This window comes from Kogia breviceps, chromosome 1, assembly GCF_026419965.1.
Source record: "Kogia breviceps isolate mKogBre1 chromosome 1, mKogBre1 haplotype 1, whole genome shotgun sequence".
In the NCBI taxonomy this organism is placed as follows: Eukaryota; Metazoa; Chordata; class Mammalia; order Artiodactyla; family Physeteridae; genus Kogia; species Kogia breviceps.
Genome location: NC_081310.1, coordinates 84,456,412 through 84,476,392, shown reverse-complemented (window position 1 = coordinate 84,476,392; position 19,981 = coordinate 84,456,412). Strand labels below are relative to the sequence as shown.

The 19,981-nt window shown below is 40.4% G+C and overlaps 2 protein-coding genes across 2 annotated transcripts in view; one reads left to right on the top strand and one right to left on the bottom strand.

Moving 5' to 3' along the window:
• Nucleotides 1–19,981, bottom strand: part of S100A9 (S100 calcium binding protein A9) — a 392,565-nt gene that overhangs the window by 75,600 nt on the left and 296,984 nt on the right. The gene's annotated exons all lie outside the window — the stretch shown is intronic.
• LOC131757763 (late cornified envelope-like proline-rich protein 1) lies at nucleotides 3,322–4,126 on the top strand. The gene is made up of 2 exons (XM_059065572.1): nucleotides 3,322–3,359; nucleotides 3,841–4,126. The coding sequence occupies exons 1-2, from the start codon at nucleotides 3,322–3,324 to the stop codon at nucleotides 4,124–4,126; spliced, it is 324 nt and encodes a 107-aa protein (XP_058921555.1).

Sequence of the window (19,981 nt, the reverse complement as noted above, 5' to 3'; positions counted from 1 at the left end):
AGGTTGTCCATTTTATTGGCATACAGTTGCTTGTAGTAATCTCTAATAATCTTTTGTATTTCTGCAGTGTCAGTTGTTACATCTCCTTTTTCATTTCTAATTCTATTGATTTGAGTCTTCTCGCTTTTATTCTTTTTTTTTTTTTTTTTTTTTGTGGTACACGGGCCTCTCACTGTTGTGGCCTCTCCCATTGCGGAGCGCAGGCTCCGGACGCGCAGGCTCAGCAGCCATGGCTCACGGGCCCAGCCGCTCTGCGGCATGTGGGATCTTCCCGGACCGGGGCACGAACCCGTGTCCCCTGCATCGGCAGGCGGATTCTCAACCACTGCGCCACCAGGGAAGCCCTCCCTTTTATTCTTGATGAGTCTGGCTAATGGTTTATCAATTTTATTTATCTTCTCAAAGAACCAGCTTTTAGTTTTATTGATCTTTGCTATTGTTTCCTTCACTTCTTTTTCATTTATTTCTGATCTGATCTTTATGATTTCTTTCCTTCTGCTAAATTTGGGGTTTTTTTGTTCTTCTTTCTCTAATTTCTTTAAGTGCAAAGTTAGGTTGTTTATTCGAGATGTTTCCTGTTTCTTAAGGTATGATTGTATTGCTATAAACTTGCCTCTTAGAACTGCTTTTGCTGTATCCCATAGGTTTTGGGTCGTTGTGTCTCCATTCAGACGTGGAGATTTTTATAATTTCTTTGAACAGCTTAGTTCAACTTAAACTCCACCACTCCATCCTCCAAACCATCTGCACTTTTTAAAAAACATCTTTATTGGAGTATGATTGCTTTACAACGGTGTGTTAGTTTCTGCTTTATAACAAAGTGAATCAGTTATACATATACATATGCTCCCATATCTCTTCCCTCTTGCATCTCCCTGCCTCCCACCCTCCGTATCCCACCCCTCTAGATGGTCACAAACCACCAAGATGATCTCCCTGTGCCATGTAGCTGCTTCCCACTAGCTGTCTATTTTACGTTTGGTAGTGTATATATGTCCATGCCACTCTCTCACTTTGTCACAGCTCTTTCAACACCTTAGACATGATCATATCACAATTTTAACCAAAAGTCACTCATGATTCAGCAGTGAATGACTGCCAAGATGAATGTCTTGGACCAGAGTTCAAGGCACCATGTGTCTCTGAGGCCCAGTTGACTTTCCTACTCCTATTACCACCCCAGACACACCACTATTGCAACCACAAAGACCCACTGGCCAGGCCTTTGAAAAAACAAGGAAGGAACTTACACAGAGGCAGACCTTTCTACTCTAAGACAGGATCTGGGGTTAGACCAACAGGTCAGGACTTGTCAGGAGCATCAAACTCAATTTCTTAAGAATAAGCAGCATTTACCTTAGATATCAAGGGGTGGCCACACCTTGATTGAAAAAAACAATCACAGAATCCAACAAACAGTGAATTTTAGGCAGAGACATTGAGAAAAAGAGCTAAGATCATCCTTGGATTTGAGCCAGGGAGTATGGAGTGGTAAAAAGAGGTTTCAGAATCTCATGTTTAAAACATAGTGGGGCGACTTCCCTGGTGGCACAGTGGTTAAGAATCCGCCTGCCAACGCAAGGAACATGGGTTTGAGCCCTGGTCCGGGAAGATCCCACATGCCACAGAGCAACTAAGCCTGTGTGCCTCAACAGTAGCTGCAGAGCCTGTGTGCCTAGAGCTCATGCTCTGCAACCAGAGAAGCCACTGCAATGAGAATCCCGCACACTGCTACAAACGGTAGCCCCCACTCACCGCAACTATAGGAAACCTGCACATAGCAACGAAGAGCCAACACAGCCAAAAATTAATTAATTAGTTAATTGATTAATTTAAAAAAACATAGTCGGGACAGGAGCGTCAAAATTGCTGTGATCAATCAGGGGAGCTCTCCTAGAAAGATGAAGAACGGGCAAGTTCAAAGGGGTTAAAATTTGGGAGAATGGGGGAAGAAAGAGAGATCAGGTGTAAACAGAGCTTTTCTGCTCCTAGCAACAATGAGCCTCCTTATCCTTAGAGTTTAGTTCCCTTCATGGTAGCCTGATTTCACCAGCATGAAGTGTGAGGGACCTGGGAGAGGATGGGACAGCAAAGGAGGTATTAATCATAGCCTATTCTCCTGTTCAAGGGCTTGAGTTGAGTTGGGAGCTCTGGAGTCACACAACAATCATGACTTGATGATGCAGTGATGAGGTCACAGGTGGGGCTCCCCCTTCCCCCTACTCTGTCTTCCTCAGAGCTGGGCAGAAGAACCAGAGGGGATAATCCACCTTACTGGGCACAGCCATAACATCCACCTCACTCAACTACTTGTCAAGTTCAATACCAACATAAAGGGGTGAGTTGCATGTGGACAACTGGAAATGCCCCCTCTTCTGCCTCTCCTTTCTAGGGGATGACCCACAGCACCCCAGGCATTGAACAGGGTTGAAATGATGGCTATATTTGAGTGAAAGTTTCCTCTCATTTTCAGTAGCAGGATCTAGCTACATCTCATTTGAAAGAGTGATTATTAACCATTTTGGAGTTCAATGTAATGATCTGTCTCTCCAGAGAGCCATACTGATTTTAAAACAAAATTAGATTTTAAAATTTTATTTTTATATTGTTAAAGGAAATCAAAGATGTGCCAATTAGATCCAACTTGCAAGTATTGTCAGAGACTGAAAAGTCTTGTCCATATCCAGAAGTCAAACAGTCTATAGAGGAAGACCTAGCTCAGGGCAAAACTCAACAGAGGGGAAAATGATTTACTCCCTAAAATCATATTTTGTGGCTCCAACATTCATATTTTCAGAGAAACTAGAATTTCCCAGTTTATCTCCTCTTCTCTTAACTTCTTCCCTTACCCTAATCACCAGGGGAAGGAGTTCCTAGAGTGGTCCATGGGAGCCAAGCCATGGTAGGAATTCAACTCTTTTCCATGCTCAGTCCTCAAGTGACAAAAGCAGTTCTCAAGGTTTTGAGGGCTTAGGCAAGACATAGAATTGGAAGAAGTGTCCTCGGTCCCCAAGCCCACTAATATATCCTCCCATTCCATCTCCAGAGGGATAGAGAGGTGCTCTTACAGGAGTTCTTTAAAACTGTTATCATGCCATGGATGCCTTTAGAAGCCCGATCCAACTTAGGGACTCTTCAGAATAATGTTTTAAAATGAATGAAATAAAATACATGAGGTTACAGAAGATACCAATTATATTGATAAATATATGCTTAAATATGGTTGGGTTGGGGGGCGGGGTGTCCCAGGAACCTAAGGTTAAGAACTCCTGCTAGGGGCTATGGAATGGAGAAAAGAATAAGTGAAAAGAAAGCATAGTAATGGTGGAGAGATCAAGAAATGTTGTCACCAATGCACTGTAAGGACAAGAGGACAGCCCTTAGATGAGAATTTATTCTAGAGCCTGAACACATCCCAGGAAAGGCTTTCTTAAGAACAAGAATGGGCAGGGCAGGAGGTGTGTGTGGGAAGGCTGTACTAGTCCTCTCCCACCTTGCAATGTGGTCTCCCACACATAACCTGTCATGAATTTCTTTGCAGGGTTCAGAAAATCAAGAAGGAATGTCAAGTGATGATAAAAACAAACCCAGTGGGGCTTCCCTGGTGGCGCAGTGGTTGAGAGTCCGCCTGCGGATGCAGGGGACATGGGTTCGTGCCCCGGTCCGGGAAGATCCCACATGCCGTGGAGCGGCTGGGCCCGTGAGCCATGGCCGCTGAGCCTGCGCGTCCGGAGCCTGTGCTCCGCAAAGGGAGAGGCCACAGCAGTGAGAGGCCCGCGTACCACCACCAAAAATAAATAAATAAATAAATAAAATAAAATAAAAATAAAACAAACCCAGTGAACCCAAGAATGAGCCCAAGCAATGTGATCCCAGGTGTGAACAAAGGTGTGAGACTAAATGCCAACCCAGCTGTTTAAGTAAGCTGCTGCAACAGTGCTCTGAAAAGTGCCCACAGGAAAAGTGCCCAAAGGAAAAGTGCCCAGCACCACCAAAGTGTCCCCTGTGTCCCCCATGCCCCGTACCATGCCCTCCAACATGCCCATGCCCAGCTCCCTGCCCTCCCAAGCCATGTTCCAAGCCCTGTCCTCCTGAATGCCCACCACCCTGCCCACCCCCAGAGTGAAGCACCAAGGGCACTACCCAGCCCACTACCTCCACCATCTCTACCATATTCACCACTATGGGGCTAAGAGCTGAAGCCATGAACTGACAAGTAAATGTGTTCCTCTGCTGTGCAATACTTTCTTCTGGTTTCTTGGTAGTTTTGGGTTTGTTTCTTGTTTTCCAGCATTGTAACATCAAGAAGCAACCCCCTGAGTGTGATGCTAGGACCCTGGCCCTCCACACACAACAACTTTGGAAGACGGCCAGGTCTCTAACCCCACCTGCTGCATAGAGGGACGTGGCATCTTCTGAGAGGTACACCCAGGGAATGCACTCCTGCTAGAGCACAGCCTGAGAGAGCCATAATCATGGCTATTGAAGTGGCTAACCCTGGGAACCCAATGAGCACAAGGGGGGAAGAGTGTGTGAGGAGAAAGAGGAATGACGCTGGGGAAAGTTTCACAAAGACTCAGGGAAAGAATTCTACCCTTGGCTATTAGTTCCATTGCATAATGCTTAGGCAGAACACTCTGAAAACAGCCTGCATGGGTTTAAACTCTAGCTCTGCTCCCCCCAAATTTTGTGACCTTAAGCCAGTTGGTTACCTAGTACTGGTGTTACCTGGTTGTTGTGTGGCTTAAGGAGTTAACAAATGCCAAGTGCCTGGTTTGCTGGGACACAGTGAGGGGAGCACACTGTACCTGTCCAGGTGTGACAGAACACACCTGAACTTGACTGCCTTGTGCTTCACTTTCTCATCAGGCTGTAAATCTCCTGAGTGCAATAGTCAGGTTCTAACTCATACCAGTAAGCACAGCTAAGCATTCTTCTAAAAAATAAGAAATAAAAGAGGAGTTTGTGGATTACACCAACGTCAGTTGTCTGGCTTTGATCCTGGAGTATAGTTATGCAGCATGTCACCACGTCACCCTTGAGAGAATTCCAGTGAAGGGGACATGGGGTCTCTATTTTTGCAACTTTCTGTGAATCTATATACAATTTCCAAAGAAATAGTTAAGTACAAAAAAATAGAAAAGGATAAATCTGGGAGGACCTCAATTAGGAATGAACCAGAAAAGTTTTCACAGCTGATATGTTAGTGTACAAGTAGCTACAGGGAGTACACATCAAAGTGGCTTAATTCACAAAGAGAAGTTATCAGTTCATATTTCTGGGAAGGATATTAGGATGAGGAGGGGGCACGTAGAATTAAAAGAGAAATATAGGAACGAGGACTTCAGGGTCTGGGAGCATGGATTCACCACCACTGTTTCAATCTCCCTCATCCCCACCAGTCTCCACTCCTCTTCAGGATGGGTATCCTCACCTCTTAGACCTCTCCATGTGGTAAGGTCCTTGGCCAGGTGGACCCACATTGTTGATGGCTTGGGTATGAGGTATTCCAGTTATTTCAGGAAAGAAACCTGATTGGTTCTTTCCAAAAACGCAGATTATCATCACAGCTCACAACATACAAGCAGAAGTAGGTTTAGGATTCTTTGCTGTCACAAAGGTAAGGAAAGATGCCAGGTCATGTTATAAGTGAGAGTGATTCTACCAACTTGCTTCCTTACATGCTGTTCTGTGATTTAGAACTTGAAACATCCAGAACTGCGTCCTGTTCAGTCATTCGCAGGTAATATTTTATGTGCTTCCTTAAGATTGGATTGTGAAGGAGACTGAAAAGGATCAGAACTTTTCACGGCTGAGTTTTTTTTTTAATTGAAATACAATTTACTTATTGTGAAATGGACAGATCTTAAACCCCAATCAGGATACGAAAAACAACAATCACTTCAGAAGGTGCCCTTGTGCCTTGGCCAGTGAATCCATAACAAAAAGGCATGTGGCTGACAAGGTCTTGGTGCTCTAGCTGGGTGTCAGGCCTGATCCTCTGAGCTGGGCGAGCCGACGTCAAGACATTGGTCCACCAGGGACCCCCCGGCCCCTTATAATAGCAATTGGCGAGAGCTCTCCCAGATATCTCCATCTCAACGCTAAGACCCACCTCCACACAACAATCAGCAAGCTCCAGTGATGGACACTCCAAGCCAAACAACTAGCAAGACAGGAACACAGCTCCACCCATTAGCAGAGAGGCTTCCTAAAATAATAATAAGTTCACAGACATCACAAAACACACCACCAGACGTGGCACTGCTCACCAGAAAGACAAAAGCCTCACCCACCTGAACAGAGGCACCAGTCTCCTCCACCAGGAAGCCTACACAACCCACTGAACCAACCTTAGCCACTGGGGGAAGACACGAAAAACAATGGGAACAATGAACCTGCAGCCTGCAAAAAGGAGACCCAAAATACAGTAAGTTATGCAAAATGAGAATACAAAGAAAGACACAGCAGATGAAGGAGCAAGGTAAAACCCACCAGAACAAACAAATGAAGAGGAAATGGGCAGTCTACATGAAAAAGAATTCAAAGTAATGATAGAAAAGATGATCAAAAACCTTGGAAATAGAATAGAAAAAAATACAAGAAATGTTTAACAAGGACCTACAAGAACTAAAGAGAAAAAAAACAATGAAGAACAATACAATAAATGAAATTTAAAATTCTCAGGAAGGAATCAATAGCAGAATACTGAGGCAGAAGATTGGATAAGTAACCTGGAAAATATAATAGTGGAAATAACTACCACAGGGCAGAAGAAAGAAAAAAGAATGAAAAGAATGGAGGACAGTGTTAGAGACCTATGGGACAACATTAAACACACCAATATTTGAATTATAGGGGTCCCAGAAGAAGAAGAGAAAAAGAAAGGGTCTGAGAAAATATTAAACAGATTATAGTTGAAAACTTCCCTAATATGTAAAAGGAAATTGTCAATCAAGTCCAGGAAGCACAGGGAGTCCCATACTGGATAAATCCAAGGAGAAACATGCAAAGACTCATATTTACCAAACTATTAAAAATTAAATACAAAGAAAAAATATAAAAAGCAGCAAGGGAAAAGCAACAACTAACATACAAGGGAATCCCCATAAAGTTAAGAGCTGATTTTTCAGCAGAAAATCTGCAAGCCAGAAGGGTGTGGCAGGACATATTTAATGTGATGAAGGAGAAAAACGTACAACCAAGATTACTCTAACGAACAAAGATCTCATTCCGATTTGACAGAGAAATTAAAAGATTTACAGACAAGTAAAGCTAAGAGAATTCATGACTACCAAACCAGCTTTACAACAAATACTAAAGGAACTTCTCTAGGCAGTCAAAACAAGAGAAAGAAAAGATCTACAATGAGAAACAGAAAACAATTAAGAAAATGGTAATAGGAATATACATATCAATAATTACCTTAAATGTAAATGGATTAAATTGCTCCAACTAAAAGACATATACTGGCTGAATGGATACCAAAACAAGTCCCATATATGAGCTGTCTACAAGAGACCCACTTCAGACCTAGAGACACATACATACTGAAAGCGAGGGGATGGAAAATCATATTCCATGAAAATGGAAATCAACAGAAAGCTGGAGTAGCAATTCTCATATCAGACAAAATAGACTTTAAAATAAAAACTATTACAAGATTCAGAGAAGAACGCTACATAATGATCAAGGGATCAATCCAAGAAGAAGATAAAACAATTATAAGTATTTCTGCACCCAACGTAGGAGCACCTCAATACATAAGGTAAATGCTAACAGCCATAAAAGGTGAAATTGACAGTAACACAATCATACTAGGGGACTTTAACACCCCACTTTCCCCAATGGACAGATCAACCAAAATGAAAATAAATAAGGAAACACAAGCTTTGAATGATACATTAAACATGATGGATTGAATTGCTATTTATAGGACATTCCATCCAAAAACAACAGAATACCCTTGTTTCTCAAGTGTTCATGGAACATTCTCCAGGATAGATCATATTCTGGGTCATAAAACAAGCCTTGGTAAATTTAAGAAAATTGAAACTGTATCAAATACCTTTCCCGACCACAACACTATGAGACTAGATATCAATTACATGAAAAAACTGTAAAATATAACACACATGAAGGCTAAATAATACACTACTAAATAACCAGCAGATCACTGAAGAAATCAAAGAAGAAATCAAAAAATACCTAGAAAGAAATGACAATGAAAACAGGACAGCCCAAAGTTTATGGGATGAAGCACAAGCAGTTCTAAGAAGGAAGTTTATAGCAACACAATCCTACCTCAAGAAACAAGAAACACCTCAAATAAACAACCTAACCTTGTACCTAAAGCAATTAGAGAAAGAAGAACAAAAAACCCCCGAAGTTAGCAGAAAGAAAGAAATCATAAAGATCAGATGAGAAATAAATGAAAAAGAAATGAAGGAAACAATAGCAAAGATCAGTAAAACTAAAAGCTGGTTCTTTGAGAAGACAAACAAAATTGGAAACCATTAACCACACTCATGAAGGAAAAAAGGGAGAAGATCCAGATCAACAGAATTAGAAATGAAAAAGGATAGGTAACAACTGACACTGCAGAAATTCAAAGGATCATGAGAGATTACTAAAAGCAACTATATGCCAATAAAATGGACAACCTGGAAGAAATGGACACATTCTTAGAAAAGCACAACATTCTGAGACTGAACCAAGAGGATACAGAAAATATAAACAGGCCAATCAGAAAATATAAACAGACCAATCACAAACACTGAAATTGAAACTGTGATTAAAAACATTCCAACAAACAAAAGCCCAGGAACAGATGGCTTCACAGGCATATTCTATCAAACATTTAGGGTACAGCTAACACCCATCCTTCTCAAACTCTTCCAAAATGTAGCAGAGGGAAGAACACTCCCAAACTCATTCTACGTTGCCACCATCACTGTGATACCAGACAAAGATGTCACACAAAAAAAGAAAATGGGGAAGATGGCGGAAGAGTAAGACACGGAGATCACCTTCCTCCCCACAGATACATCAGAAATACATCTACACGTGGAACAACTCCTACAGAACACCCACTGAATGCTGGCAGAAGACCTCAGACCTCCCAAAAGGCAAGAAACTCCCCACGTACCTGGGTAGGGCAAAAGAAAAAACAGAGACAAAAGAATAGGGACGGGACCTGCACCAGTGGGAGGGAGCTGTGAAGAAGGAAAGGTTTCCACACACTAGAAGCCCCTTCGCGGGTGGAGACTGCAGGTAGCAGAGAAGGAAACTTCAGAGCTGCGGAGGACAGTGCAGTAACAGGGGCGCGGAAGGCAAAGCGGAGAGATTCCCGCAGAGGATCGGTGCCGACCAGCACCCACCTGCCCGAGAGGCTTGTCTGCTTACCCACTGGGACGGGCGGGGGCTGGGAGCTGAGGCTCGGGCTTTGGTCGGATCCCAAGGAGAAGACTGGGGTTGGCAGCGTGAACACAGCCTGAAGGGTTAGTGCACCATGGCTAGCCAGGAGTCCGGGAAAAGGTCTGCAACTGCTGAAGAGAGAGACAAGAGACTTTTTCTTCACTCTTTGCTTCCTGGTGTGCGAGGAGAGGGAATTAAGTGCTCTGCTTACAGGAGCTCCAGAGATGAGCACGAGCCATGGTTAACAGCGCGGAACCAAGAGACGGGCATGAGACGCTAAGGCCGCCGCTGCACCAAGAAGCCTGTGTGCAAGAACAGGTCACTGTCCACACCTCCCCTCCCGGGAGCCTGTGCAGCCTGCCACTGCCAGGGCCCCGTGATCCAGGTACAACTTCCCCGGGAGAACGGCGTGCCTCAGGCTGGTGCAACGTCACTCTGGCCTCTGCTGCCGCAGGCTCACCCCACATCAGTACCCCTCCCTACCCCCGGCCTGAGTGAGCCAGAGCCCCCGAAATAGCTGCTCGTTTAACCCCGTCCTGTCTGAGCGAAGAAAACCCGCCCTCTGGTGACCTACACGCAGAGGCAGGGCCAAATCCAAAGCTGAACCCCGGGAGTTGTATGAACAAAGAAGAGAAATGGAAGTCTCTCCCAACAGCCTCAGGAGCAGCAGATTAAATCTCCACAAACAACTTGATGTACCATGCATTGGTGACATAACTGAATAGACAACGAATCATCCCAAATCGATGAGGTGGACTTTGGGAGCAAGATATATTATTTTTTCCCCTTTTCCACTTTTTGTGAGTGTGTATGTGTATGCTTCTGTGTGAGACTTTGTCTGTATAGCTTTGTTTTCACCATTTGTCGCAGGGTTGTGTCCGTTGTTTTTTAACTTAAAAAAATTTTTTTCTTAATAATTATTTTTTATTTTAATAACTTTATTTTATTTTATCTTTATTTTATTCTATCCTCTTTCTTTCTACTTTTTCTCCCTTTTATTCTGAGCCGTGTGGATGAAAGGCTCTTGGTGCTGCAGCCAGGAGTCAGTGCTGTGCCTCTGAGGTGGGAGAGCCAACTTCAGGACACTGGTCCACAAGAGACCTCCCAGCTCCATGTAATATCAAACTGCAAAAATCTCCTAGAGATCTCCATCTCAACACCAACACCCAGCTTCACTCAACGACCAGCAAGCTACAGTACTGGACACCCTGTGCCAAACAACTACCAAGACAGGAACACAAACCCACCCATTAGCAGAGAGGCTGCCTAAAATCATAAGTCCACAGACACCCCGAAACACACCACCAGATGTGGACCAGCCCACCAGAAAGACAAGATCCAGCCTCATCCACCAGAACACAGGCACTAGTCCGCTCCACCAGGAAGCATACACAACCCACTGAACCAACTTTAGCCACTGGGGACAGACACCAAAAACAACAGAAACTACGAACATGCAGCCTGCAACAAGGAGACTCCAAACACAGTAAGATAAGCAAAATGAGAAGACAGAAAAACACACAGCAGATGAAGGAGCAAGATAAAAACCCACCAGACCTAACAAATGAAGAGGAAATAGGCAGTCTACCTGAAAAACAATTCAGAATAATAGTAGTAAAGATGATCCAAAATATTGGAAATAGAATTGCAAAAGAAACATTTAACAAGGACCTAGAAGAACTAAAGAAGAAGCAAGCAATGATGAACAACACAATAAATGAAATTAAAAATACTCTAGAAGGGATCAATAGCAGAATAACTGAGGCAGAAGAATGGATAAGTGACCTGAAGATAAAATAGTGGAAATAACTACTGCAGAGCAGAATAAAGAAAAAAGAATGAAAAGAACTGAGGACAGTCTCAGAGACTTCTGGGACAACATTAAACACACCAAAATTCGAATTATATGGGTCCCAGAAGAAGAGACAAAGAAAGGGACGGAGACAATATTTGAAGAGATTATAGTTGAAAACTTCCCTAATATGGGAAAGGAAATAGTTAATCAAGTCCAGGAAGCACAGAGAGTCTCATACAGGATAAATCCAAGGAGAAACATGCCAAGGCACATATTAATCAAACTGTCAAAAATTAAATACAAAGAAAACATATTAAAAGCAGCAAGGGAAAAACAACAAAGAACACACAAGGGAATATCCATAAGGTTAACATCTGATCTTTCAGCAGAAACTCTGCAAGCCACAGGGAGTGGCAGAACATATTTAAAGTGATGAAGGAGAAAAACCTACAACCAATATTACTCTACCCAGCAAGGATCTCATTCAGAATCCATGCAGAAATTAAAACCTTTACAGACAAGCAAAAGCTGAGAGAGTTCAGCACAACCAAACAAACTTTACAACAAATGCTAAAGGAACTCATCTGGCGAGAAACACAAGAGAAGGAAAAGACCTACAATAACAAACCAAAAACAACTAAGAAAATGGGAATAGGAACATACATATCAATAATTACCTTAAATGGAAATGGATTAAATGCTCCCACCAAAAGACACAGACTTGCTGATTGGATACAAAAACAAGACCCATATATATGCTGTCTACCAGAGACCCACTTCAGACCTAGGGACACATACAAACTGAAAGTGAGAGGATGGAAAAAATATTCCATGCAAATAGAAACCAAAAGAAAGCTGGAGTAGCAATTCTCATATCAGACAAATAGACTTTAAAATAAAGACTATTACAAGAGACAAAGAAGGACACTACATAATGATCAAGGGATCAATCCAAGAAGAAGATATAACAATTGTAAATATTTATACACCCAACATAGGAGCACCTCAATACATAAGGCAAATACTAGCATCCATAAAAGGGGAAATCAACAGTAACATATACATAGTAGGGGACTTTAACACCCCACTTTCACCAATGGAAGGATCATGCAAAATGAAAATAAATAAGGAAACACAAGTTTTAAATGATACATTAAATGAGATGGACTTCATTGATATTTATAGGACATTCCATCCAAAGACAACAGAATACACATTTTTCTCAAGTGCTCATGGAACATACTCCAGGATAGATCATATCTTGGGTCACAAATCAAGCCTTGGTAAATTTAAGAAAATTGAAATTGTATGAAGTATATTTTCAGACCACAACACTATGAGACTAGATATCAATTGCAGGAAAAGAGCTGTAAAAAATACAATCACATGGAGGCTAAACAATACACTACCTAATAACGAAGGGATCACTGAGGAAATCAAAGAGGAAATAAAAAAATACCTAGAAACAAATGACAATGGAGACACGATGACCCAAAACCTCTGGGATGCAGCAAAAGCAGCTCTAAGAGGGAAGATTTTCACAATACAATCCTACCTTAAGAAAAGGAAACATCTCGAATAAACAACTTAAACTTGCATGTAAAGCAATGAGAGAAAGAAAAACAAAAAACCCCCAAAGTTAGCATAAGGAAAGACTCATATAGATCAGATCAGAAATAAATGAAAAAGAAATGAAGGAAACAATAGCAAAGATCAATAAAATTAAAAGCTGGTTCTTTGAGAAGATAAACAAAATTGATAAAGCATTAGCCACACTAATCAAGAAAAAAGGGAGAAGACTCAAATCAACAGAATTAGAAATATAAAAGAAGAAGTAACAACTGACAGTGCAGAAATTCAAAGGATCATGAGAGATTATTACAAGCAACTCTATGCCAATAAAATGGAAAACCTGGAAGAAATGGACAAATTCTTAGAAATGCACAACTTGCGAAGACTGAATCAGGAAGAAATAGAAAATATGAACAGACCAATCACAAGCACTGAAATTGAAACTGTGATTAACAATCTTCCAACAAACCAAAGCCAAGGACCAGATGCCTTCACAGGCGAATTCTAGCAAACATTTAGAGAAGAGCTAACACCTATCCTTCTCAAACTCTTCCAAAAGATAGCAGAGGGAGGAACAATCCCAAACTCATTCTATGAGGTCAACATCACCCTGACACCAAAACCAGACAAAGACGTCACAAAGAAAGAAAACTACAGGCCAATACCACTGATGAACATAGATGCAAAAATCCTCAACAAAATACTAGCAAACAGAATCCAACAGCACATTAAAAGAATCATACACCAAGATCAAGTGGGGTTTATTCCAGGAATGCAAGGATTCTTCAATATACGCAAATCAATCAACGTGATACACCATATCAACAAACTGAAGGAGAGAAACCATATGATCATCTCAATAGATGCAGAGAAAGCTTTTGACAAAATTCAACACCGATTTATGATCAAAACCCTGCAGAAAGTAGGCATCGAGGGAATTTTCCTCAACATAATAAAGCCATATATGACAAACCCACAGCCAGCATCGTTCTCAATGGTGAAAAACTGAAACCATTTCCACTAAGATCAGGAACAAGACAAGGTTGCCCACTCTCACCACTCTTATTCAACCTAGTTTTGGAAGTTCTAGCCACAGCAATCAGAGGAAAAAAAGAAATAAAAGGAATCCAAATAGGAAAAGAAGAAGTAAAGCTGTCACTGTTTGCAGATGACATGATACTATACATAGAGAATCCTAAGGATGCTACCAGAAAACTACTAGAGCTAATCAAAGAATTTGGCAAAGTAGCAGGATACAAAATTAATGCACAGAAATTTCGGGCATTCTTATACACTAATGATGAAAAATCTGATAGTGAAATTAAGAAAACACTCCCATTTACCATTACAACAAAAAGAATAAAATATCTAGGAATAAACCTACCTAAGGAGACAAAAGACTTGTATGCAGAAAACTATAAGACACTGATGAAAGAAATTAAAGATGATACAAATAGGTGGAGAAATATACCATGTTCTTGGATTGGAAGAATCATCATTGTGAAAATGCCTCTATTACCCAAAGCAATCTACAGATTCAATGCAATCCCTATCAAATTACCACTGGCATATTTTTACAGAACTAGAACAAAAAACTTCACAATTTGTATGGAAACACAAAAGACCCCGAATAGCCAAAGCAATCTTGAGAATGAAAAGTGGAGCTGGAGGAATCAGGCTCCCTGACTTCAGACTATACTACAAGGCTAGAGTAATCAAGACAGTATGGTACTGGCACAAAAACATAAATATGGGCCAATGGAACATATGTGATCAATGGAACAGGATAGAAAGCCCAGAGATAAACCCACACACATACGGTCACCTTATCTTTGATAAAGGAGGGAAGGATATACAGTGGAGAAAAGACAGCCTCTTCAATAAGTGGTGCTGGGAAAATGGGACAGCTACCTGTAAAAGTATGAAATTAGAACACTCCCTAACACCATACACAAAAATAAACTCAAAATGTGTTAAAACCTAAATGTAAGGCCAGACACTATCAAACTCTTAGAGGAAAACATAGGCAGAACACTCTATGACATAAATCACAGCAAGATCCTTTTTGACCCATCTCCTAGAGAAATGGAAATAAAAACAAAAATAAACAAATGGGATCTAATGAAACTTAAAAGCTTTTGCACAGCAAAGGATACCGTAAACAAGACCCAAAGACCAACCTCAGAATGGTAGAAAGTAGTTGCAAATGAAGAAACAGGCAAAGGATTAATATCCAAAATTTATAAGCAACCCATGTAGCTCAGTAACAAAAAAAAACAAACAACAGAATCCATAAATGAGCAGAAGAACTAAATAGACATTTCTTCGAAGAAGATATACAGATTGCCAACAAACACATGAAAGAATGCTCAACATCATTAATCATTAGAGAAGTGCAAATCAAAACTACAATGAGATATCATCTCACACCGGTCAGAATGGCCATCATCAAAAACTCTAGAAACAATAAATGCTGGAGAGGGTGTGGAGAAAAGGGAACCCTCTTGCACTGCTGGTGGGAATGTAAATTGATACAACCACTATGGAGAACAGTATGGAGGTTCCTTATAAAACTACAAATGGAACTACCATATGATCCCGCAATCCCACTACTGGGCATATACCCTGAGAAAACCATAATTCAAACAGTGTCATGTACCAAAATGTTCATTTCAGCTCTATTTACAATAGCCAGGACATGGAAGCAGCCTAAGTGTCCATCAACAGATGAATGGATAAAGAAGATGTGGCACATATATACAATGGCATATTACACAGCGATAAAAAGAAATGAAACTGAGTTATTTGTAGTGAGGTGGGTGTACCTCGAGTCTGTCATACAGAGCAAAGTAATTCAGAAGGAGAAAAAGAAATACCATATGCTAACACATATATATGGAATCTAAGAAGAAAAATATCATGAAGAGACTAGGGGTAGGACAGGAATAAACTACAGACCTACTAGAGCATAGACTTGAGGATATGGGGAGGCTGAAGGGTAAGCTGTGATGAAGTAAATGAGTGGCATGGACATATATACACTACCAAATGTAAAAGAGTTAGCTAGTGGGAAGTAGCTGCATAGCACAGGGAGTTCACCTCTGTGCTTTGTGACCACCTAGAGGGGTGGGATAGGGAGGGTGGGAGGGAGGGAGACACAAGAGGGAAGAGATATGGTAATATATGTATATGTATAACTGATTCACTTTGTTGTAAAGCAGAAACTAACACACCATTGTAAAACAGTTATACTCCAATAAAGATGTTAAAAAAAATAAGAAAGAACCTGGGGTTAGAAATGTGTATCTGATATGGGTTTACCAAAAAAAAAAAAAAAAAAAAAAAAAAAAGCAGCAAGGGTGGGAGGCAGACGCAAGAGGGAAGAGATTTGGGCACATGTGTATATGGATAACTGATTCACTTTGTTGTAATGCAGAAACTAACAAACCATTGTAAAGCAATTATACTCCAATAAAGATGTTAAAAAAAAAGCAGCAAGGGAAAAACAAAAAATAACACTCAAGGCAATCCTCATAACATTAACAGCTAATCTTTCAGCAGAAACTCTGCAAGCCAGAAGGAAGTGGCAGGACATACTTAAAGTGATGAAGGAGAAAAACCTACAACCAAGATTACTCTACCCAGCAAGGATATCATTCAGATTTGATGGAGAAATTAAAACCTTTACAGACAAGCAAAAGCTGAGAGAGTTCAGCACCACCAAACCAGCTTTACGACAAATGCTAAAGGAACTTCTCTAGGCAAGAAACACAAGAGAAGGAAAAGACCTACAATAACAAACCAAAAACAATTAAGAAAATGGGAATAGGAACATACATATCAATAATTACCTTAAATGTAAATGGATTAAATTCTCCCACCAATAGACACAGACTGGCTGAGATACAAAAACATGACCCATATATATGCTTGTACAAGAGACCCACTTCAGACCTAGGGACGCATACAGACTGAAAGTGAGGGGATGGAGAAAGGTATTCCATGCAAATGGAAATGAAAAGAAAGTTGGTGTAGCAAGTCTCATATCAGAAAAAATTGACTTTAAAATAAAGACTCTTACAAGAGACAAAGAAGGACACTACATAATGATCAAGGGGTCAATCCAGGAAGAAGATATAACAATTGTAAATATTTATGCACCCAAAGTAGGAGCATCTCAATACATAAGGCAAATACTAACAGCCACAAAGGGGGAAATCGACTGTAACACAATCATAGTAGGGGACGTTAACACCCGACTTTCACCAATGGACAGAGCATCCAAAATGAAAATAAATAAGGAAACACAAGCTTTAAATGATACATTAAACAAGATGGACTCAATTGATATTTATAGGCCATCCCATCCAAGAACAACACAATACATATTTTTCGCAAGTGCTCATGAACATTCTCCAGGAGAGATCATTTCTTGGGTCACAAATCAAGCCTTGGTAAATTTAAGAATATTGAAATTGCATGAAGTATCTTTTCCGACCACAACGCTATGAGAATAGATATCAATTACAGGAAAAAATGTGTAAAAATTACAAACACATGGAAGCTAAACAATGCACTACTTAATAATCAAGAGGTCACTGAAGAAATCTAAGAAGAAATAAAAAAATACCTAGAAACAAATGACAATGAAAACACGATGACCCAAAACCTATGGAATGCAGCAAAAATAGTTCTAAGGGGGAAGTTTATACCAATAAAATCCTACGTTAAGAAACAAGAAACATCTCAAATAAACAACCTAATCTTACACCTAAAGCAATTAGCAGAAAGAAAGAAATCATAAAGATCAGATCAGAAATAAGTGAAAAAGGAATGAAGGAAACAATAGCAAAGATCAATAAAAGTAAAAGCTGGTTTTGGAGAAGATAAAAAAATGATAAAGCATTAGCCACACTCATCAAGAAAAAAAGGGAGAAGACTGAAATCAATACTAGAAATGAAAAAGGAGAAGTAACAACTGACAGTGCAGAAATACAAAGGATCATGACAGATTACTACAAGCAACACTATGTCAATAAAATGGAAAACCTGGAATAAATGGACAAATTCTTAGAAATGCACAACGTGCCGAGAAGGAACCAGGAAGAAATAGAAAATATGAACTGACCAATCACAAGCACTGAAATTGAAACTGTGATTAAAATCTTCCAACAAACAAAAGCCCAGGACCAGATGCCTTCACAGGCGAATTCTAGCAAACATTTAGAGAAGAGCTAAAACCTATCCTTCTCAAACTCTTCCAAAAGATAGCAGAGGGAAGAAGCTCCCAAACTCATTCTATGAGGCCACCATCCCCCTGATACCAAAGCCAGACACAGATGTTACAAAGAAAGAAAACTACAGGCCAGTATCACTGATGAACATAGATGCAAAAATCCTCAACAAAATACTAGCAAACAGAATCCAACAGCACATTAAAAGGATCATACACCATGATCAAGTGGGGTTTATTCCAGGAATGCAAGGATTCTTCAATACATGCAAATCAATCAACGTGATACACCATAACAACAAACTGAAGGAGAAAAACCATATGATCATCTCAATGGATGCAGAGAAAGCTTTCGACAAATTTCAACACCCATTTATGATAAAAACCCTGCAGAAAGTAGGCTTAGAGGGAACTTTCCTCAACATAATAAAGCCATGTATGACAAACCCACAGCCAGCATCATTCTCAATGGTGAAAAGCTGAAACCATTTCCACTAAAATTAGGAACAAGACAAGGTTACCCACTCTCACCACTATTATTAATTTTTTTCTTTGGGGTACACGAGCCTCTCACTTTTGTGGCCTCTCCCATTGTGGAGCACAGGCTCTGGACATGCAGGCTCAGCGGCCATGGCTCATGGGCCCAGCCACTCCGCCGCATGTGGGATCTTCCTGGACCAGGACACAAACCCATGTCTCCTGCATCGGCAGGTGGACTCTCAACCACTGCGCCACCAGGGAAGCCCCTCACCACTCTTTTTCAACATAGTTTTGGAAGTTTTAGCCAAGCAATCAGAGAAGAAAAAGAAATAAAGGGAATCCAAATCGGAAAAGAAGAAGTAAAGCTTTCACAGTTTGCAGATGGCATGATACTACTATACATAGAGGATCCTAAAGATGCTACCAGAAAACTACTAGAGCTAATCAATGAATTCAGTAAAGTAGCAGGATACAAAATTAATGCACAGAAATCTCTGGCATTCCTATACACTAATGATGAATAATATAAAGTGCAATTAAGAAAACACTCCCATTTACCACTGCAACAACAAGAATAAAATATCTAGGAATAAACCTACCTAAGGAGACAAAAGACCTGTATGCAGAAAATTATAAGACAGTGATGAAAGAAATTAAAAATGATACAAACAGAAGGGGAGATTTCCCATGTTCTTGAATTGGAAGAATCAACATTGTGATAATGACTGTACTACCCAAAGCAATCTATTGCTTCAATGCAATCCTTATCAAACTACCACTGGAAATTTTCACAGAAGTAGAACAAAAAACTTCACAATCTGTATGGAAACACAAAAGACTCAGAATAGGCAAAGCAATCTTGAGAACAGAAAATGGAGCTAGAGGAATCAGGCTCCCTGACTTGAGACTATACTACAAAGCTACAGTAATCAAGGCAGTATTGTACTGTCACAAAAACAGAAATATAGGTCAATGGATCAGGATAGAAAGCCCAGAGATAAATCCATGCACATATGGACACCTTATCTTTGATAAAGGGGTCAATAATATACAGTGGAGAAAAGACAGCCTCTTGCATAATTGGTGCTGAGAAAACTGGACAGGTACATGTAAAAGTATGAAATTAGAACACTCCCTATAACCATACACAAAAATCAACTCAAAATGAATTAAAGACCTAAATGTAAGGGCAGACACTACCAAACTCTTAAGGAAAACATAGGCAGAACGCTCTATGACATAAATCACAGCAAGATCCTTTTTGACCCACCTCCTAGAGAAATGGAAATTAAAACAAAAACAAACAAATGGGACCTAATGAAACTTAAAAGCTTTTGCACAGCAAAGGATACCATAAATAAGATCAAAAGACAACCCTCAGAATGGGAGAAAATAGTTGCAAATGAAGCAACTGACAAAGGATTACTCTCCAAAATTTATAAGCAACTCATGCAGATCAATAACAAAAAAACACACAATCCAAT

What these genes read in the sequence shown, in the direction of transcription:
- LOC131757763 (XM_059065572.1), top strand. Translation starts at nt 3,322, where the DNA reads ATGGTGGAGAGATCAAGAAATGTTGTCACCAATGCACT. An exon ending in AATGTTGTCACCAATGCACT is followed by an intron (nt 3,360 to 3,840) that starts GTAAGGACAAGA and finishes AAACAAACCCAG; the next exon opens with TGAACCCAAGAATGAGCCCA.